Source organism: Lissotriton helveticus, chromosome 3_1, assembly GCF_964261635.1.
Source record: "Lissotriton helveticus chromosome 3_1, aLisHel1.1, whole genome shotgun sequence".
NCBI lineage: Eukaryota > Metazoa > Chordata > Amphibia > Caudata > Salamandridae > Lissotriton > Lissotriton helveticus.
Window position 1 is genome coordinate 1,940,352,762 of NC_136061.1, and position 23,412 is coordinate 1,940,376,173.

The window sequence follows — 23,412 nt, forward strand, 5'->3', positions numbered from 1 at the left end:
ATGAGCATTTACATTCTCGTATGATTAATCTGGTAGGCATGTCTTTGGCGGTCTAAAAGAAAATACGTTAGTCCGATGGACATTTACTTCCTTGCGGATTCATCAGGTTGGCATGCATTCTTTGTACTGTTTTCTGATAGACCAATTTGCGAGAGAAGCAATGCCTAAGGGACATTCCCACCTAAGCACACTAGTCTCCTTGGAATTTGTTCACTAGCACATCAGACGGATATGAAATTACACCATGAACCAGTTATGATGGAGATTTCATTGCCAAGACATTCGTGTGAGGCCATTTATTCCCCAGCACCTGCATCAGAGCAGACTTTCACATACTCAGTCTACCAAAAGGGTCTGATGTTCACATTCAAGCTCTACTAATTGAACTATGACTTTCACATACTCGCACTTCTAACATACCTGCCCTTCCCATGTCTATCTCTACAAAAGCCCTTTCCATAACACTCCCTAGTACCAGAGCCCATGCTTCGACAGACTCAACTCGCTCTCTTCCAACCCTCCCTGAATCACGAAATTGCAAGATGGTTCTCCCCAAACTCGCCTGGGTCAAAAGCCCAAATTCATTCATGAAAGAGAAAAAGGCAAAATTGGCCCTCCTGCTTCACCTGAAACCCTATGTAGACACTTTTAAAAATAGTACGAGTGTCCAATACCAGTGAAGGCTCCTGGCTTCACAATGCGCTTTATCATGGCCTGCATGACTTCAGAAGCCGAAAAGTGTGATTTAATACCTACCTCACAGTCTTCCCAAAGCCCATCCAGCCTCCTTGCACCTCATTCAAAGTCGGCCTATCTCATCCCCACTTAAAGGCCACAGAATCCCGCTGTACAACTTCTACCTTTCAACCCTCTTCCAGCATATACAGTGACCATCTCTCCATCAACACTAAGCGTCTTCACTATCTTATCACACTAAAACTACTTACTGTTGATAAGTAATACTAAGTGCCCTGCCTGGCTCTACTTTCCGGCGTTCTTGCAAATATTTAATCACAACAACCCTTCTTGAAAAGCCTCTTCAGTGCAGCAATGAACAAGGCTCTGTCTCGAGCCTCAAGAAAGATCCCTCGGGTCCTTGTGGCCCTACAGGCCATATCCTGTCTTCAATAGACCATACTCATAGAAACTACTGGAAGCAGTGTCTATAAAAAACTGCACACATTTAATTCAATTCGTTCCTTGACCATTCTTCAATTCAGCCACAAGCATGGATTTAATTCATGTTTCCATAGGAACAACCACAGGATGGAGACAAAAAGAGCAGGTGGCCCTGATCCCGCTGAACCTCTCGGCAGATGCCCACATGCTTCACCATGATAGCGCGGTACACTGCCTTTATCTACGAGGCATCAAAGAAACTCCCTCATTACCTGATCGCCTTCTTCCATAAAGACCGGGTTTAAACAGAATCCATGTCCTACTATCATTTGCCCTTATGATTCCTTTGGAGCCCTCGAGCTGCCTCCATCCATCAGGTCATCCTCTTCAATAACTTCCTCATTTCCATGACAACCCTGATTGTATCTATTGCATCTTCCAGAGTTATGCTGAGGACTCCCAAGTCATAATCATGATCAACAACACACCTGCACATGAATCTTCCATACTAGTTAGCAGTTTCCTAAAACGAGACCACTGGATTAGCTAGAACCACCTGAAGCCCAACCTGCACATAACTATGATGATGATGATGATCCGTGGCTACCACTCCACCTATTCAATGGACATATCCAGACCCACCTACCCCATTTCCTTTGGGTGGAGTACTCCTTCCTTATATCAACCTTAACATTCATTATCATTTACATTGCCTTTTTTTCGAAAGGTGCCAGCGCTGCAGCACTTACTCAAAGTAACCCCATATCGAGCATAGATGATCCCCACTTATACTATAAGCCACATACCTCATCTGCACATTGCAATACCTGAACTCTTGCTCCACCTCCACCCCAGGAACCATAGCTCTCCTGCTCTATGTGCTCTTTACTGGCTCCCAGTGCAGTAAAGAGAGGACTTCACGACACTCTTCATATCCATGAAGCTTTGAACAAACTCTGAATGAAACTGCTCAAGGGCAAATACCATCGCTCTTCACTCAAAGCACCCCAACATTCCACCACCACTCCCCTACAGCACATCCAACATTGCCTCAAAGTGCACATAGGTGGGAAACTCTCCTCCCATCATAAACAGCTCAGCTACGAAAACACCGGTCCTTCTGAAAACCATTATAAGGCCGACTCTTCCCAGTTCAGTGGTAGATGCCCTGCTTCTACTGCAACAGAGTACTACAACCAGACCACCCCTTTGTCCACCCATGAGCCACACCTACTAGATTTGACCTCTCCAGCTATTTTGCATAAACAACCCTCATCTGTCATATCTACGGCTTCCACAGCCTGCCACACGGTCAAACACATGCCCATCCTCATTACATCATGAATGTGGCACCGTATGTTTAGAAGCCACAAAGTGACCACAATCCATTCATACTAACCACTCAACTTGTGTCACCCAAATCAGACATACACAGCGGCATTAGGCCACAAGAATAGTGGTGAAGGCTGCACTTTACAAAAACATAACATCACATACTAACCTGTCACTTCCTGTTCAATTCATTCAACTGAGTACACGGAGTACATATCACTGAGGTTTCTTGAAGAGTGTAGCTCTTTCACACCCAAAATTAGCCTCCCCACCCTTAATTTGAGAGGAACGGAGGGTGCAAGGACAGCAGGACAGGGAGTGAGATGCAGTCCTTCGCCTAGCGCTGAAAGACAGAGGTGTGCTTTTATGATGCCCCTTTCCTTGCCTGATGATGAAGAGAAGACAGTTATGGTCGCCTGGGAGTGAAGGGAGATTCCAAAAATTGCCTGGAGCCTCATCTTGACCCCAAACTCCTCCCTGGAAGTGGTGTTAACGTTTTGAGTTAAGGTATATAGTCACCCCTGGTCTGCTGCTTTTAGGCGCAAATACCATTGTCTCAAAGATTGCGGACAGGAAAGTCAAAAAAACTACTAACATATTTCAAATGGATCCCCTCACTCTTCACAGAAAAACCAAAACTCTGGACTGCCCTGTTTTACAGCTGACCTTCTTCTTTCAGACACTATTTGTTTACCTAAAAAGGCTGCTGGCGGGAAGAGACCACATAAAGACAATCGCCCAATCTGTGTTTTTCTAACCTCTGTTTAAATTCCTGAGGATCAGTGACAAGTTAGAGGAATCTGGGATGGGCCTGGGAGTTAAACTATGGCAATACGCCAGGCTGGACAGTAATACTCTAGGGTGGGCATAAACTGCCCCAGGAGAAATGTTATATCCCCTGGCAGACACAGAGCCCTGGCAGAAACAGCATAGTCCCCCGTGGCTGGGGCAATGCCAAAGGGCAGACAGAAGTACCCCATGAGGAATGGCAATATCCTACAGCGGGCAGTAATATTTTAGACCAGTAATGGGCTTTTCTTTAAACATGCTAACACACTTACGAGGGCTAGAATTCAATGCAGCTGCCTGTTCACTCACTCAGTAAAAAAAAATCCTTTATTGCTTAATTAAATTAATTTGCAATTAATGTAAAAAAAAAACGTAAATACGTTTCACATAAATTCTATCCCTAAGCTTAAAAAATTCTGATCAGTTTCATTGCAGGCTCCATAAGATTGCCAATTCATATGCAAAATCGAAACTAAAACCATATCGTGAATGACCAGAGAATACTGGGGCTGTAAAGGTGCGTGATATCTTCAGCGCAGGGTTAAAGATTGTATAGCCTCCCAAGGGGCTAAAAAATGACAGATTATATCAAGAAGAGAGTATTTACTTCGAGCCATGTGGACTAAAAGTACAGGACTGTACTTGCAGGCGTGTAGATCTATGGTGTTCCATCTCGTTTTTACAGGACACATTTAAGGTGTTATATCTCGTTTTTATAAGACACATACAGCTAGCTGGCTGTTATCTGTGCCATTGATTACACGAAACATCTGAAGAATTCATTAGGAGACTGAGCTTAGCTCGTTATATTACTTGGATCTATAATTTGTATTGCATTCAATGTACCATTAGTATGGCCTTGTAGCGTTGTAGGCCGTGTGGATGTCGTCCACGCCATTACGTTTCCATTATAGACCAGAGTCTACAAGTTCATATATCTGTAGAGTGTTCTGGTCAATGGACAGGAGTATTGTGTGACCTGCTTGATTTGAAGTTAATCCATAGACTTATGTACAGGATCATCAGCCCTTTTGGACCATCATCGGCCCTGTTGGATCATCATCAGCCCTGTTGGATCATCATCAGCCCTGTTGGATCATCATCAGCCCTGTTGGATCATCATCAGCCCTGTTGGATCATCATCAGCCCTGTTGGATCATCGTCCCTTTTGGATCTTTGGAGGGCATCTGAAACCATTGGCTATAGGTGCATTCCTCTGGTGCATGAGGGTCGAACACATGCTCTAGACAGTGCGGTGTAGGCATGAAGTGCGACTTATGTGGTTTTGGTGCTGTGCTAAATCGGCCTTGTGCCATACGACTAACTGTAGTGTAGTGGTATTGAAACTTGCCAGTGCTTTCTACCCTAACTGCTGTGTAGTGGTAGTGTAACTAGCCAGTGCTTTCTACCCTAACTGTAGTGTAGAGGTAGTGCAACTTGCCAGTGCTTTCTACGTATCGCTGAAAGAGTGAATACATTGAAACAATAACACCTATTAGGGATTAGGAGTCAGTGAATACACAGGAGACCAGGGAGACTGCCGCCAGTGGCAGGGTCCACCTGGGCCCCTCACAGTGCTGATGACAGCGGCCCTTCACTATGGGTGATGGGCAGGGTACAAGTCGGGGGTACACGTGGGTGGACGACGTCCGTCCACCCACTATTTTCACCCTGCCAAGAAGTTGGGCCCTACTAAAAAATATGCTGGCTTCGTCCCGGTGTAATTTGCAAACACCAGGACACATTCAGCAGCGCCTGCAGGTTATTGTCTACTTTCAATCCACAACAGCGTGCAGGCAGGGAGGGGGCTTTCTTAGTTCAGAGTCCTGCTGGGTCCATAACAAAGGCTGAGTCTGAAGGGTCACCAGGCCTCCTTTTGTTGGAGTCTCCTGGCTGGGATGACAAAAGGCAACACTGTTTTATGTGTAGCTTACAAAAGTGTGAATATTCTGCCTAAATTAGGAGGTTTTCCCTGTATACTCGAAATATGCTCCAATGTACTCATGAGAGACATGTTAAACATATATGCGAGGGCTTAAGATCTGATGTCACTTATTATGATGCCACTTCCTGTGATGTCACTAGTATTCTGTGATGTCACGTGCTGTGATGTCACTTGTATTCGGATTAACTAGGTCAGTCCCCCCACTTTTAGGACTCGTGCCCTGGTGATGGTTATTATCAGACATCGAATGTCAATGGGAGTACGTGGTTTCCTCACACACTTACGGCTTTAACGTGTTGCACCCTAACGCACCTCTGCCCATGTTATCACCTTGTGAAGGAGGAAAGGCTGACAAATTGAAGCCAGAGTTCAACTTGGAACAGCAGGTACATCAAACTCCTGAGGAACTGTAGTGTACATGAACAATTTAGAAAACATCTTATTGTGCGCTGATGGGACATGCAGTTTTTTAAATTGTCCTTACATTGTTGCGCTTGGCACAAAAGAGATAAGTGAGCGTAGAGGCTCCTGCAGGGGCCTTGATAGGCGCTGGGTACAGCCGCCTCGCAGCAGTTAGGAGCCCAGGACACACCCAAGACATCGCCTCAGTCTTCCTCACACATGCACATCGCCCCTCCCCTGCCTGGAGGTGGCATCGCGCTCCTTTGGATGAGTGCCACGCAGCAGCAGCATCATGCGCCAGCCAGGGGCACGCCGGCCTGTATGGAAAGGGACCTTATTGAACTGGGCAGAGTCAGGTGCGTGCCAGTCTGTGGCGCCAGCTGCCTCCAAACTTTAACTTGGAAGTGAGCTGGTGGCAAGTAGTTCCCACTTATGCCAGCCACTCCCAGCTTCCAAACCCAGTCACCATCGGTGAAAGGGGTGAACTTCTCACCTTCGGTCCCAAAGAGCTCCAGCACCTGGGCTCGTCGGGCCGGGGCAGGGACCAGCACCGTGACGCAGCCCGAGGAGTTAAAACTGCAGCATGCCGGCTGGGCATCTGTCTGGGGAGGTGGACAGACACACTTAGCTGGGGGAGAGGTTCCATGGACTATTAATAGCATCTTGCCCACACACAGGGAACGGCGAGGAGCGTCTGGTGGACAAGGGGCCAGAGACCGATGGGTCAGCGTGACGCAGCATGCTGAAGGCGCTAAACCAGCCGCAGAGGCATGCCGCTGAGGGAAGATCGGCTCCCGGGCAGAACAAACTAATCCGCTGCATAAAGCGCCAGCCACGCCGTCCTCGCCCCCTCTCTCAGCAGAAAACGATGCCCTTGCACAGGGGGCTGCGATGGAATTCCCACCCGGGGACAACGGGCTACATCCTTGCAAACTCGGAAACTCTGCCTGTGGTCCTGAGGCTGCGTAACTAGAGCGGCTTTAACAGGACACAACACACCTCTCCTGCACAGCGCAGCATAACATGTATTCCAGCTTCCTGCCAAGAACGCAGCCAGACCCGTTGTTTCCCTTTAAGGCACAGCGGGACCACGCTCAGCAACTTGGCAGCGACGCATTAGGTCTCACCCGGACCCGCTCCCATGACCCTGCGGGGAGTTGGCATTTCTCGGGGCAGCCCTGCGTGGCATATAACTTCCCTGGATCTGTGTCCGGGCGCCTCTGCAGCCCTGCCAAGGAAGACAGCGCCTCTCCCCCCCTCAGCGTCCTTACCTTGGTGACAGTCATGCAGAAGCTCCTCAGGAGAAGGGTGGCACCGTGCCAAGATGCAGACGGAGGCTGGTGAGGGAGGGCACCTGCGCGTCAAGCTGCAGGAGGCTGAGCAGGGCTGCCCGTGGGCTAGGATGCAAGAGCAGCCTGCGCGAGGAGGGATGCCAGGATGCAGCAGGAGGCTGGGCACCGAGGGCGTGCCAAGGCGCTGCTGGCAGGAAGGGAGAACAGCGTGTCAGGAAGCGGGAAGATGCTGGCAGGGAGGAGCGCACGTGAACCGGCGTGGGGAGCAAAGCTGGGTACCCGCGTGTGAGGATGCAGGGGCAGAGAGGGCAGAAGGGCGGCTGCAGCGGGACTCCCTCTCTTCCTCCCTGCAGAGGACTGATCGTCAGTGGTTACTGGCAGCAGAGGGAACCGCCTCCCACTTCTGCCCGCCCCCTGCTTCTCCCCGCCCCCTGCCTCGCCTCCTCCCTCCAGGCAGTGTACCACTTCTGCCTGCCTCCACTGGCAAAGTAAGCCGGCCTTCGAGCTGAGCACTGGTGCTGGCGGCCTGGGCTGGGCTGATGCCACCCTGCCTTTCAGACTGCAGAGGCCTCTTCTTCTGAGGGCGTAGGGTTTAGGGGCAGCGACTGTAATCACGATGCTGAGCCCCAGGGTGGTGTTTTCTTTTGGCTGGGGATGCAGAGTGCCGGAGATGGAGTGGGCGCCTTGATACCAGGAAGCCCTCCTCATAGCCACCAGGACACATTTTTATGTATTTATTTTATGCGTTTTTATAAAGTGCGGACTTCACCCGAAGGTGTCAGAACGCTTCACAATAGGAACAGTAACATTACATGAGGAGCACATTACAAGTTAGCATGTTACAAAAGCAAACGTTATGTTACACGAGGCAAAAGTGACGATTGTGCATGTATCAAAAGCAAAAAAATACAAGAAGAAGTAGCAAACGATACGTTACAATAGGAAAAAGTGACATGTGTGCATGTTACATAAGCGTACAAGATACAAGTAGAGGTAAAATACTGCAATAAATGGCAGACACTCAAAACAAAAGAACACACTGGGAAGGCACTTCTGTAGGCATGGAGTACAGAATTTCCGACAGTGGAAGAACTTCCTTGAGGGAATAGAGAGGGCGTGAATTAGATTTGGAAGGGTCTTTAAAGGAGAAGAACTTTGAGGTCAGTTTTGAAGGTCCGGAGCTGAGGCGGAAGTGAGTTCCAGATTCTCACTGTGTTGCCTGAAAAGGATTGGGCCATCGATCTTTCCTTTTTGAAAGTGGGAGGTTCAAGCAATACATTTTGCGGTTTACGTAATGGTCTAGAGCCTCCAGAGAGTTTCAGTTTATTCGCCAGGTAGCGAGGAGAGGAGGAGTGCAAGGCTTTGTGGGTGATACAGGCAGTCTTGTAGATAGATCTTGCCTCGATGGGAAGCCAACTGAGGGTAGATAAAATGGGTGTGATGTGGTCGCTCCTTTTGGCCCCATATAGGAAACCCGCTGCTAAATGGAAAACAGATTTAAGGGGGGACAGATGAGATTTGGGGAGGCCAGTAAGAAGAGTATTGCAGTAGTCCAATCTAGAGACTCAGAGAACCAGTGATTGGACCAGGATTTTAAGGTCTTGCTCCGGGAAAAAGCAACGAATCCCCCAAAGAAGGCGTAGTTGGTATTGAGCAGACTTTGCAATGGAATTGATGTGGGAGAGTAGATTGAGTTTTTTGTCGAGTACAACAATAAGGGAATTTGAGCTGTCGACAATGATGGGTTTATTATTAAGTAGATTCATCCGATCGATTCATGATTGAACCGGAGGAGGAGAAAATGAGGAGGAGAGGAGGAGGAATTAGAAGACAAGACTCCGCCGAATCGAGAATCTGCAGCACGTCATCAATTACTTACAGCAGGCCTGTTTTAGTCATGCAGTTTTGAATGAAGCCAGACTGCAAATTGTCAAGAAGATCATTGTCCTTGATATAATGGGAGAGTGGTTTCGCTACACATCTTTCTCTGATTTTCGCAAGAAAAGGTAGGTTAGTGAAGGTGCGGAAGTTGTTGAGGTCTTTTGCATCAGCGGTGGGGTTTTTAAGCAGAGGGGTAACCTGCCCAGTTTTGAAGGAAACAGGAAAGGAGCCTTGACAGAGGGAGAGATTAACCAGAGTGGTCCAATAGGAAAGAGAATGGGTATAGAAGTCCATGGCAATGGCACAAGGGATGGGGTCAAGAGAATGGTTGGAGGGCTTTGTTGATGATGCCACCTGCTGAGGCATGAAACATGTTGACCTATACATCTTGTTGGATTGTTTACTTCTTAATTATGAAGAAAACCAATCAACACAGTTTTTATCCTTACCAAGGCAATCCCAGATTAAACATTTTTGGTACCCCTTAGATATTTTTAAATTCACCACTGCACTTATCTCACACACTCGCACTCATCGTCACGGTTATTTTTTTTATCAAAGGATCTCTGCCAAAGAGCCCTCCTGTGGGGTATTGCAGCTCCGACCCCACGAGGAGCTAAGCCCGATGATAAAAGCATGGCACCCTTATGGGTGTGGGAGGGCACTACTTCCTAATAAGGAAGACCCCCTCCCCCTCATTACTTCCACCCGGAGATACCCCACTACAGGAACAGTTACTCTAACAGTATGTTTCATACTTCAAGGGTTCTCGACCTTTTATCAGCTCCCTGTACCCCTCTTTTTGTGATTGATGGTGAAGACAGTGCCAGGGGGTATGAGAAATACCCTAGGAGCAAAGAGGTCAGGGACACTAACTATGGCATTAAGGGAAGAAGTCTGGGGTGCCGAGGGTAGTGAATAGTGTCTGAATAGACTGAAGTGCCAGGGGAGGAGGGAGGCTACCATGCGGGCCAGGGGAGTCGCGGGATGTTCATGTAAGTAAGGTTGTCATAGGGGTCAAGAATGAAATACAATGTGCTGCCAAATAATGGAGGGTGCTTTGCGGTGAGAAAAACTCACACAGTGAGAGTGTCCTCAGGGGTGACTAGACTGTCACAGAGAACTACAGGCATAGAGTCTGCAATCGAACTCAGATGGGCATCGTGGGGTCAAGACGAGAGTCTTAGGGTGCTCCTGCCAAATACTGCATTAAGTGTAAAAAGGCAGTATCGAAATACGGGGGGAAAGTTTCACATCAACCTTTTGCAATCCGTTTTATTTTGTGATGCAGCCTGTGAACTAATATGGCATGTCACAAAATTTCCAGTCACAGAGGGTCTCAGAATGACCTACTTAATGAATTAGACATGCTCCTAATTGTAGCACAAAGTTATGGGTTACGTCATGAAAGGAACAGCATACCACCACCCCTGTGCTTGCATTCCCAAACAGGAAACTTTTTTCTTTTTTTTTTAGCAGGCCGTGTTCCTCAAAGGATCAGAAAACATTTTAGGAATACTGTTTTTCATTTGAGAAAACATCAGAGGCAGACAGTCAACAATTCTCTGGTACTATGGCCATTGTCTGCTGCCCCTAAGGTTGTCTGACAGAAATCTGCCCCCATGTCTAATTGCTTGCCTTCACTAACTGCCTGTGGCTTCCAGTTCCTGTGTGTTCCACCCTGATATAGTGACACTGCTGCTGCCCAGGTTTTCCCACTCACCGTTTTTCCACCAACAGAAGCTTTACCCAACCCAAGGCCTACTTAATGCAGGCCGCAGCAAACTGCATTAGTAGGCACCTGGGCACCTAGAGTGCCACTTCCCTGTGGCCTTCAGTGCCTACTTGTTCCAGCCGGATCCAGTGACAGTGCAGCTGACCAGGTTTTCCAGCTTGGTTTCTCCTGGTCACCATTCTTACAGCCAGCAGAAGCCCCACACACACCAGACCACCGACCAGCCCCACCCCAAACACACAACTGACACCACCTGAAGAAAAAACACAACTCCACTGCCATGCCGAACATCGGCATCACAATTCCTTAAGGATGCAAGATCACCCACCATGACCGCATTCACATGCCTGGCAGAGAGATCGCCATCATACACAAGGAATCCATCCAATGCGCCACCACAAATGACATCATGGCAGCCATGGAACATCTCCACTTCTGACTTCAGACAGACCGCAAAACCACTATCAGGGGCACCTTTGCCTACCTTCCTCCAGGACCACGTCCAGCCTTCAACTTGATCAACCAACTTCATCGCCCCCTCGCCACAGACTTCAAGATCTAAATTTTCCTTGACAACCTCAACTTCTATATCAATTACCACAAACGCATCAACACTACCAACCTCTTCAACAGGATGACCATCTCCCTCACCCAACTAATCTACCACCCCCAAGCACATCGCAGGCCACATGCTAGACTCCATTTTCACCTTCAGTGACCCTATCAGGTACAGCCACCCACGGAACTCACCCAGACTGCCCACTCTATCGTCCACTACAACATCACCAGCTCACAAACCTCTGCTCCCAGCGTGCCCAACGCCGCTGAAAGCAGCTGAAGCAATGTCTTAAGACAACACCTCCTTCAGACCCTCATGGGTGAGTAGCTGCGCTTTACAAACCCCTGATTGATTGACACCGCCCACCCCATCTCCTCCAACAACCTAGAACAGAACGTCAGAAAATTCAACAACTGGGTCACTTACATCGGCAACACCCACAGAAGGTCCACCAAGCAGACTGGCTGGTACACTGGCAAACTCAGAACTGCTAAACAACACTATAAACAACTGGAAAGGAGGTGGTGCACCAGCAAGGACATTACCGACAAGACCGACTTCAAGACAGCCCTCAACCTCTACCACAGACAGTTGAGAGAATCAAAGAAAAATGACTTTGCCTCACACATCGAATTAAGCTTTAATAACAGCATAGAAGAATTCTCCAATCTGTTAGCTGCAACAAACATTAACCCCTCAAACGAACTCTGCAACAACCATGAAAACGTCTTCAACAACAAGATTGTCAACATCTACAGAACCTTCAAACCTCAGCCCAAGATCACAAACTTATTCAAGCAACACACCAACCCTGCTACCACCACAGACATCGAACTAACCAAATGGAGCCAGCTCATCCCACAGAACACTGCCTACATCATGAACTTGGTCCACTCAGGGGCCCCAGTCGACCCATTCCCTCACCACATCTTCAACCTAGACAAAGCCAGAATCAGCCACATATTCACCACCTTATTCAACACCTCAATTTCTATGGCCACTTTTCCAAAGGACTGGCAAACATAGAAGTCAATGCCCTACAAAAGAAACCATTGGCAGAAGTCAGTGAACCCAACAACTACTGACCGATCTCCCTGCTCCCGTTGCCGGCTGAAGAATTAGAAAACACCATCAACCAACAACTCTCCTCAGATTTGGAACAGAACTTTCTACTCTACTTCTCCCAATCTGGATTTCACAGTAACCAGATTCCATAGCAACCATAGGACAAAGACAGCCCTTTTCGTGGCTACCGACTACATCCGAGCCGTACTCGACCGAGGAGAGACTGCTGTTCTGATCCTCCTAGACCTCTCTGCAGCCTTCGATACGGTCCCACAGCACACACTCATCACAAGGCTGCACAACATAGGCCTCAAAGGAGCTGGTCTCAGATGGATCGCCTCTTTCCTCACCAGAAGAACGCAAAAAGTTTCACTTACCCCATTCTACTCCGAACCCAAGGAAATCATCCATTGAGTCCTCGGTCAGCCCCACCCTCTTCAATACTTATATGACACTTCTGACCAGCATCGCCAAAATCCCACTGACTCAACATCATATCCTACATGGATGACACACAACTAATCCTTTCCCTCTCCGAAGACACCACCAAGACCAACTTGGATGATGGACAACTTCCTGAAGCTCAACACGAACAAAACAGAGGTACTGATTTTTGGAAACAAAAGCTTCCCATGGGACGCACACTGGTGGTCCTTAGAACTCGGACCTACTTCAACCCTTATTGACCACGCTAGGAGCCTAGGTATCATTCTGGACAAGCTAACCATGACGACCCAGGCCAACTCCATATCCTCCCCCTGCTTCTTCATCCTTCGCATGCTTTGTAAGATATTCAAATGGCTATCCCAAAGCTTAAGATGCACCATCACCCAAGGCCTCATCTCCAGCTGACTAAACTACGACAATTCTCTCTAGCAGGGATCGCAGCTCATCTCCTCTTACGACTACGAATCATACAGAACGCGGCAGTCATACTTGTCCTGGCTTTCCCTAGATGGTCACACCAGCCCCTACCTCAGGGAACTCCACCGGCACCCTATTCTGAAAAATTGCCAGTTCAAGCTCTTGACCCATGCATACAAGGCCCTACACAACTGCAGACCCGCCTACTTGAACCACTGCCTGCACTTTCATCAGCACACCAGACACCTCTGCTCGGCGTTCCTTTCAATAACCCTCACCTGCCGCATTCGACCTAGCAAATACAGAGGTTGCTCCTTCTCCTACGTAGCAGTGAAGATATGGAACTTGCTACCCTTTCCATCTATTGACCTCCTAATCTCTTCCAGAGTTCTGAAAGTCCTTGAAGATCTGGATAATCAGTAATCAACTGGACTCTGTCAGCACCTGGATACCCTCACGGGTAACAAGAAGTACTCTACAAATCTACTGATTGGTTGAAGAGTCAAACTCGTAGAGGGTTGTACTTGGCCAGTTTGTAGAGCCATAGTAGGACGTACCGCAGGACACCAGTGGCCAACGATCTCAAGCACCATTGTTGGAGCCCAGTAATTCCTGTGGGCCCCCAGAGATGGTCTGACAACCTTCAGATGTGCTTTTTGTATTGGAGTCATATTACGGGCACTACTAATATGGCAGCCTAGTCACCTACAATGACAGGACTGGGTAAGTGTTTAGGAGCTGAACTTTACACAAGTGGGCCAGCAGGCCGCCACTCCACGGACACAGATAAAAAGGTCTGATCACACTATTAATTCTCAGAACACAGTATACTTCCTTCACCACACCACATCCTAAACCCACAACACAAATAGTTGCCTAGTCAGTAAATAAGGGCACACTTGGTGCGTCCCAGGTCATAGAACTAGTCAAAGACCTACTCATGTTCAGAGACAGGCCCGGGTTTCAGCACACATTTTATGTTAGTGTGACAGCAGGGCCAGAAATTAAGAAGTCAGTATACCAATACATGCAGACAGGCAGAAAGCAATTTACGATGTAGGGGGTTTTCTCATTCCCACAGTAATTTGTGTTTTCTTGCTCAGGGAAAACTTCTTCACGCACCTTGTTTCCAAGTACTGCCAGGGCAGTGACTTTATTATTGTAAAATAGCAGGAGAACACTATTGTGTTTTACACAAGGGGGAGTCTTCTCTTTAAATAGGCAGTGTTCCAGCAACTTATGTGCCATGGGCAGGGAAAAGCAAAAATATTCTTATCTCATAGGGAGAAAACTCCCCAAGTGTCAGAGACATTTCGTTTTGATTTCTCAGAAACAGTCTTCTTTAATGGGTGGTTTTTTTCTTCCTGCGAAATAAAATCGTTGCTGAGCATGTTGCCAAGCGTGGTAGCCCACAAGGCAATGGATTTTCAACGAAAGAGTCTCTGCTCCACCAACCAAGCAGAGAACACTTTTTTTGTGGATATGCTGCAGCCAGGCTGGCAGCCCACCCACCAAATTATCAATGACAAAATATGTTTCACAAATATTTTCAGGAAAGGAATTACTGACTGACTCAAGGAGTTAATGACTGGATTATATTCACAGCACACATAGAAAGCATTCCGGTGGTTTGTTAATCAGATGTACTTCAGTTACCTGTTTTTCATAAGGATGTGCCTGGAAAAAAAAGACAATATCTGTGGTGACAAGCGGACATTTTCGATGTTACAGGTGCATCAATATTTTTCTGGAAGGAGAACTAATTGGAAACTTCAGAAAATGCCATTTCAAATGTCGGAGATCAAAATGAATGACATTTCAGGTCTATGTGATATGCAAGTACAGAGGGCCCTTTATCGGCCAAAAAGACCTAAGCAGGAATAAATATAGTGGGAAGAGGCATTTTTGTAAGCTCAACTGATCATGCCTATTTACTGTTGAGAGATGAATTAGTTGTCATTCATGAGAGGCTATTTGCTGTATGCTTTGTGTTGGTATTTATACAGTGAAAAGCTAGCTGTGGACCGATGGATCACTATACAATTTGGGGGTGTTAGGAGACCATACACGATGTGGTACACCAAGAGGCGATTTACATCTTTGTACTGCCCAATTAAATTATATTTAACATATTTATTAGTTTAGGCACAACTAGAATAAGTGGTTTACCAAGAATCACACGATTTTCAGTCAAGTGTTGATGCTGGGATTCAATGCAGAACCTCAGGTTCTAAAGTTGGCATGTTTGCCACCAGACACATCTCCTACCTGGAAGCCACATGAATATTTTGCTTGAACATGTTACCCACATCTCCTGAATGATTTTCATCCACATAGGATGTATTTGGATGTAATGATTAGTGTAGGAAGCTGGCACTTTACACAGCATACCAAAAAGAGGTATACTGTGCCAAGTCCAGATATCCCTTATAAGTGGACAGGGGCTTAATCGAGCAATCCCATGGTGCTCTTTTAGGGGGTAGCGTGGTCGAATAGCCTTAGGCTTGATCTGCTGCATACACACAGTCAATAAATTATAAACACGCCTAAATAAGGAGATATACACCAATTTATAAAAATAACACCTATCTTTATATAACTTTAGGCACTTAGATCATCAAAATCGGGTGTGTTTCAAGTTCAGAATTTTTACAGTTTTTAAAAAGCGACACAGTGCAATTTCTGAAAGTGGTAATGTTATCCTATGGAGGAAAGACATAGTGCATACATGTACTTTACAGGGACTTGCAGGACCAATCTCCTGGACTTAAGGTGAGTATAGGGCAAGGTCCAAGGCAGCACCAACCAGTCACCTCGGGCAGCCAGGTGTAGAAGTGCTTTTCAGCATCAGGGGCCTTGAGTAAGTCTATGGGGATCAGCCCGGTCACAAAGATGCTGCAATCTGGGACTGGGGGGCCAGTCTGGCTGAACCAACAAGAGGGCTCAGGTTGCACGATGCTAGGACGCAAGGACACCTTTGGTCCTCTTCTTGGGCCGGGGGGGAGGGGATGCGGGGGGTGCAGAGGTGGCCAGAGGCATCGGGTTTTTACCCCCAGAGATACTCGCAGTAGAAGGGGCCTGCACAAAGAGGCTGTTGGCAAACCCAAGGTGGACTCCATCTCTGGAGGGTCTAGGGACCACGCTGGCACCATTGAGCCACTTCGACTCGGGCTAGGAGGCACAGGTGCAGCAGTACTTTCTGGTGTTGGGTTTTTGGCGGTCCGGAATCCTCCTGGGGTACCTGAGGGATGCAGGAGAGCAGCTCCACTACTCCACATGTGTTTCTGGATCTTGGGTGAAGGTCTGGTAGTCCTCCCAGGCTTTTGGAGGCACAGCAGCTGCAGGACGAGTCGTCTTTGATGCAATTGTCGAGGGCAGCAGGCAGGCCGGCAGGGTTGGCATCAAGTCAGTTGCTGTCCTCTGTTCTTGCTTTTGCAGCTCTCCAGTGTCAGTCTTCTTCTTTCAGGTCGGCAGGATCTGATTTCCTGGTGCTCCCCTAAATACTACATTCAGGGGAGTGCAGGGTAGTAGCCAATAGCCTACTTACCTCTAGGGTCACTAAGACCCCTCAATAAGTGGGCATGACCCTGTCCCAGGGTTCTTAATTCTGCCATCACCAATATGGCAGACTTCATTTTCATGTCCACATCAGGTATCCCACCTTACGAGTGGAACTAGTCATGGGGGACATTATCTGACTACTAATTTTCCGACATGTCCTGGCACCATAAAGGCTCTAGTCAGGGGGGTTGGCATCTCTGAGGGAAGCCAGAATCGCACACCAAAGGCAGTGGGCTCTTTGAAGCTCCCTGCCTTGGATTGCTAATTTACGGGTCATCTTGCCCGAGCAGGCTTTGTTCCTGACCTCCTGAGAATGTGGGCTCTCACCCCTGGGTGTCAGAAACTTGTCTGTGGTCAGAACCAGTCAGCCAGCACACTTTACTTCGTAGGTTTTCAAGGGGAACCTCTAAGGTGGCCTCTGAGTGCATTTATTAATACATTCATCACAGGAATAAGTGGGGGGTTAATAATACAAGATGCTTGATACAAAACAGCTTTGATTTCTGTGAAGCCATCATGTAGCTGCAGAACTCCTTTTGACCAGTGTCCAGCACATGTACTTAAAATGGCTACCCTGGTTACTTGCTCATGCAAATGGGTCCACACTTGTAATATTGTGCACCCTGCCTTAAGGCTGTAAGCTATAGAGGTGAGGCACCTATGCTGTATGAAGTGTCTGCAGGCATCGCACACAGCCACACAGGGCTGTGTGCCATGCCGTGTTTTCACTTTTGTCTGCACCAAGACACACAGCCTGCAGTGACAGTCTGTACGAGTTTGGTACTGGGCACCCTAGAGTGGCACAAGATATGCTGCAACTGTTAGGGACCCTCTTTAGTACCTATGTCCTAGATATCAGAGGTGCCACTTACTAGGGACTTACAGTGGTGCCAAAGGCCTGGTCACTTGATGATCAAGTGACGATTTGTTTTATTTTGGAGAAAAAACACTGCCACCGGGGACTAGGTTAGGAGGAACCCAGTGCACTTCAGTCACAGTTGCACCAAATACCAGGCATAAAGTGGGGTAAACTACTGCAACAAATACCCAGTTTCCTACAATTATGAAGAGGGAATTGTTAGAAATTATTAGGTGAACAAAAGACACCAGAAGTATTCAGAGAACTAGGTGACTCCTGAATAGCATTATGCTAAGTGAAATACCTGAACTATAAATGAACACACACACAACTTTACAATATGAAGTGTTCCCTACCTTGGAGGTGGTACAATCAACTGTGGAGAATCATCTCCCCTACATGTCCTTCCTACATTGGACATGAATAAGGAACAGCCCAATTATTTAATTCTTAAACTTTATTGGGAGTCCATATGAACTTCTATGAGAAATTCCAGATTTGTTTTTTAGGCTGTAAAGGGAAATGATCACCCTATGCTATTTGGCATTGCAGATGTGGTTATTTTCCATTCCAAGGCATGTAGATCAGTCTGTACAGTCAAGTTTGTCCCGAAAAGTAGGGCCAGGGCCTCTTCAATGCCAAAACAATAATAAAAACACTCATTGTCGATAACTACCCAATTCTGCTTCTGGGTCACTGACCAAGCTAATGTAGGTAGGGAGGACGGTGGCAGAGTCTCCCCAACCCGCTTGACGCCAGACAGCTTGCTCCAGTCAGCAAATGCGGATACAGTATTTTAATGCTTGATACCGTTTTACTTAAAAATTTTAAAGCACATTAGTGAAAATTGTATTTTAATAATTGCACACGCTGCATAGGGGCAAAAGGGGTTTTTAAAAACTGACCTACTGAAGGGAGTCTGCACTCGGTGGTTCAGCCTGTCCGCCTCGGTCCGACTCGGCTAGTAGCGCCGTAGAGCGGAGGGCGGGCAGGTAAGAGGCAGACACACACACTCCACTTCCGCTAGTACAAGCGGGTAGCGGTCTAGTCTCCCATTCAGGAAGGCTACTTAGCCCCCTCGTCGCCTCGAGCGCGCAGCGGTCGCGCGCAGTGAAGCGCCTGAGACGCGCCAGAGAGAAGCCCGTCTGCGCCCGTCCGCGACAGGACGTGGCTAGGGGCTATGGTATTACCGACTGGCGATACTCAGGGTACCAGGCGGGTATATCTCTCTCACACTCTACGTTATTTACGCCCTAATGTGCTTTCACCTAACTGTTCTCCGCCATCTCACTTTTGCCCTGAAGGGCCTTTTTCGTGTAGGTTTTGCCATACACAATTCTTAACGCATAGCGTTTCCCATCAACAATGTACTATTAATACCACGACTACTCTGACTTGTGGGGGTAGTAACTTATTGTGTAATGTAAGATCGCTAGTTAAGCATTCTACTGAGGTTTGGGATCTCATCTCCACTTATAAGCCAGATATGTGTTTCCTAACTGAAACGTGGCTTAAACCTCATACCACTCCCGCTATTACTCTTGGCATACCGATGGGCTATAAGATTGTTAGACAGGATAGACCTATAAAAACCGGAGGTGGTATAGCAATCGTATTTAAAGATGACATTTCTGTCTCTGTTTTAGATCAATGTTACACCTCTGATTTTGAGATGATGACATTTAGGATTGATTCACCCACTAAATGTAGCAGGAAAGGAGCCCTGGTTTATCGTCCACCTGGCCCATTGAAAAACATGTCTAAACTGTTAGTGGAAGCAATTGCACCACATATTAGCATAGATAAAGATTTCCTATTACTCGGGGATTTTAATATCCACAGTGAAGACGGAAATAATAAGGAGGTACAATCGTTTATGACTGATATCTCTCTCCTGGGATTAAAACAATGTAACAGTGGACCTACACATCAAGCAGGACATACTTTGGACATGATTATAGCCAATTTTCCGGGCATCGAATGTAACCTACCCAAACACTATCCTTGGACAGATCATTCTATGCTTGAGTTTTTCATGCCAATAAACGTTCCCCCTGCCGCTGTACATGCCCATATTCCATCCAAACGAAGGCAGTGGCATAAAATCACCAACATCACCTTTGAACAAAGATACTGTCCCCCTCTTGTCGTATGTACAGACGACATTAACAGCGCTCTTTCGAAGTGGGATTTAGCAGTCGGTGATGTAGTAGAACAACTTGCCCCGATAAAAACCTTTAAAACTAGCTTCACCAAAAAACACGAAGTCTGGTATTCGGAGGATTTGCGTACTTTAAAACGTACAGCTAGGAAATTTGAGAAAACATGGAGAACCTCCCACCTGGAAGGAGATAAAGTCAATTACAGGATGGCTCTTAATACCTATCACAAAGCCATACGATCTGCTCGCAAGCACCATATCACCGCTCAGTTAGAGGCAGCTGGTAATGATTCAAAGACCTTGTACCAGATTGTCAATAAATTTTTGAAGCCCGCTGCTTGCGAAAGTACAGATATGGCCTCACAACATCTTTGTGATAGTATATCAAGCTTTTTCTCCGATAAAATTGATGCCATCTACAGGACAATAGAGACCACAAATACTGGGAACAGTAGTCAAGATCACTCTGCTTTGATGTGTATATCATCAACTAAAGCCAAGAAGTCTCATTTTTTAAATAAATTTCCTGAAATCTCACTGAGTGAGGTCCAAAGTCTAATTATGGATATCAAAAGTGGCAGTCCGGCAGACCGGCTCCCAGCTAGGCTTATGGGCCCACTAGGGAGCATTCTGGGCCCTGACGTTCAGAGGCTAGTAAATCTCTCACTAACATCTGGAGTAGTTCCACAATGTTGGAAAAAAGCTCTTGTAAGACCGATCAGGAAGAATTCCTCAATTCCATGGACCAATCTGTCTAATCTCAGACCTATTTCCCTTTTACCATTCTTGGGGAAAATCACCGAAAAGCATTCCAATAAACATCTATCTACCTACTTGGAAAAATCTGGCTACCTCGATCCATCTCAGTCAGGTTTCAGGCCAAAATTTAGCACCGAAACGGCCTTGCTGTCGATTACTGACGATCTTCGGTTGTACCAGGACAAAGGTTACTCTGTGATCCTGGTACTCCTAGACTTATCGGCAGCGTTCGATACTATCTCGCACAACATTCTTATCGAACGCCTGGCTGAGAGTGGAATCGGTGGTATGGCACTGGATTGGATCAGAAGCTTTCTCTCCAACCGCACCCAATCTGTCACCATGGGTGATTTTAGGTCGAAGGAGGTTAACATTACCAAGGGGGTTCCGCAGGGCTCTTGTTTGAGCCCAACCCTGTTTAACACCTATGTGGCCCCCTTGGCAGGTGTAACTAGAGCTTACGGATTCCACCCAGTATCATATGCTGATGATACACAGCTGCTCTTCCCTTTTAAACATCTTACACCGGAGATAATACAATCTTTCTCCGACGGAATGAAGGCAGTTGCAAGATGGATGTCTGCCAATTTCCTCCAATGCAACGTTGGAAAAACGGAGGTTATGCTTTTTGGTGATGTCAAGGTCCAATGGTCCCCTGACTGGTGGCCTCCTGATCTGGGCCCAGTCCCTGAGCCCAAAACAGTGATCAAGAACTTAGGAGTCAGACTAGAACCGGAGCTGACTATGAAACATCATGTCTCCATTACGGTAGGAACATGTTTCCACGTAATAGGTCTCCTCCGGAGGATTTTTCCTTACCTTCCGGATTCTTATAGGAGAACCCTGGTTCAAGCTCTGATTATCAGCCGTCTTGATTACTGCAATGGTCTCCTGGCAGGAGCTAATGAAGAGGTCCTCAACCGCCTACAGGTGGTACAAAATACAGCAGCGAGGTTGGTGCTCAATGCTCCCCCTAGGTCTCCTTCTAGACATCTATTGCACAAACTTCACTGGTTGCCAATACGGCAGCGAGTGAATTTTAAGATCGGCTGTATAATCCACAAAGGCCTCAATGAATTAGGACCTGAGTACCTTGCTACTAAGTTTGTTCCCTACGTTCCTACACGTACCCTTAGGTCTGGTGAACAGCTCTTGTTGAACATTCCAAAAATCGCCAAAGCAAGGCAAGGAGGTAGGACCTTGTCTGTGGTAGGCCCAAGCTTTTGGAATTCCCTCCCGCTTTCTTTAAAACAGTGTGGGAGTCATCTAGAATTCAGAAAATGTCTGAAAACTTTTCTGTTTAGCCTATGCTAAGCATTTATCTGCTGGTCTCTACTAGACTTCTGGTATTAAAGTATTAAAATATCTCCCCGTAGCTCCATCTAAGCTCTCCACTCTAGGTGTCATAAGCGCGGAGATACTCCTTCGGGGGTTTATTCATAGCGCTATAAAAACCTATAAATAAAAATAAAATAAATGAAAGCCACCAGGTGCTCCTGTGGTCTGAGGTATCAGAAAAACGTTGATAGGCTGATGGAAGTTAGGCATATTCACAACATGTCTCTCACAGGAGCTTTCTTCAGCTGATCAAAAGCCCGCTGATGCTCCTCATCCCACATACATTTCTGGGTTTTTTCCCAGGAAATCAGTGTCATGAGTAATGTGGTGATGGAACTATAAGACTCCATAACATTCCAGCGCTACACATTGAAGTCAAAGAATGCATGTGTGTTGGAAGTTTAGTAATAAATAATTTCTTGGATTTTGGCCTTGAAAGACTGCGGCTTTCTACCCGCTCCTAATGCCCAAGACAAACCAATGAGCTAGGCAAAGGTAATTGCATTTGCAAAGCACGGAGGTAACCTGGAAGGGCAATACCAGCACTAGGAATGCAAAACAATATTACAGAAAGCAAAATTAATGATTAAATATCCTAAAGAAAAACAGGTTTTCAATTATTTACTGAATTTCAAAGTGTCCTGTTGTGAACAAAGATCCGACCGAATTTAACTATTGCAAAAGGAAATGCCCCTAATCTAGAAGTCACAGGAACAGAGACCAGGAAAAGATAGGTAGATCTTAGAGCCCAAGATGGTTTTAAACAAGAGGAAGTGAAGAAATGTACGTCTCACATCATGAATCGCCCTGCAAATGTACATAGTGTTGAATTTAGCTCACTTCCCCATTGGCAACCAGGTGAAGGAAATAAGATGCATGCAAACAGATTCCTTCCCCAGAATATTTAAGAATCATTTAAGTTGATGTATTCTGTTTAACCAGGAGTTGGGACAACAGGAATTTCAGAGGGAAGAATGGGACATCTTTTCAAAACGTTTTAACAAAATAAAATAGATGGACTTAACCTTAATGATGTGAGTTTGGAAAAATAGTACAGAATCTAACATATAGCACCGATTCCGAATTGAAATACAGTGGGTACAACAGTCTAACCACCAGACCTTAACAGGTTTTTAGAAAAGGTCTCCAACTTGAAGAAACAAAATATTGGGTTTGACACCCTTCAACTTCAAGCATGAAATGGACAATAGGCAAGATTTCAACTGGGTCAGAGCAGCCAGGATGCTATGATGAAGACTCAGATAGTGTTATCGCCAGCAGTAAAACAGAATTTCAAGCGATTTTGTCAAAGTTGACAGAGTTGGCCACAAATGCTAAAAACAGTCATACTAAGCCTCTTTCCTGTGGAGAGCCACAGTCTCCGATTTGGCCCAGATATTCCGGGATTGACACCAGGCCGCTCTGAAAGGAAGTTGGGATGGTCTCGCTTAATTCATGGTCACCCTCCCAATGGTGCTATGTCCCAATAAATCTGCTCCACACTCCCAGGGTGTCTTGGCATCTTCTGTCCCCGTACAAGGGTATCCTTCTCTACCCTACCAATGTCCTGAGTTGTCTAGTTTGTCTCTAGTTCCTGCTGGGTAGACTTCTCCTTACTCCTATAATGCATCATACTATTATAGGGCATGTCCCCTTCATTCTTCTTGGTTCTCAGCTCAAATACTCCTTAGCCAGCCTCACCAGCGGGTCCATACTTCCAGATCCATGGTAATTGCCACACTTATATAGCT

The 23,412-nt window shown here is 46.6% G+C and overlaps 1 protein-coding gene across 2 annotated transcripts in view; it reads right to left on the reverse strand.

Moving 5' to 3' along the window:
- CORO2B (coronin 2B) overlaps positions 1 to 23,412 on the reverse strand; it is a 359,010-nt gene that overhangs the window by 288,364 nt on the left and 47,234 nt on the right. Inside the window, exon 1 of one of the 2 annotated variants that reach the window (XM_078683012.1) lies at positions 6,859 to 7,238. The exons of the other annotated variant lie outside the window; for it this stretch is intronic. Within the exon in view, the coding sequence (XP_078539138.1) occupies positions 6,859 to 6,873 (15 nt within the window). The 5' untranslated portion in view covers positions 6,874 to 7,238. Of the gene's footprint in view, positions 1 to 6,858; positions 7,239 to 23,412 lie in introns of those variants that run through there. 2 annotated transcript variants of the gene reach the window in all.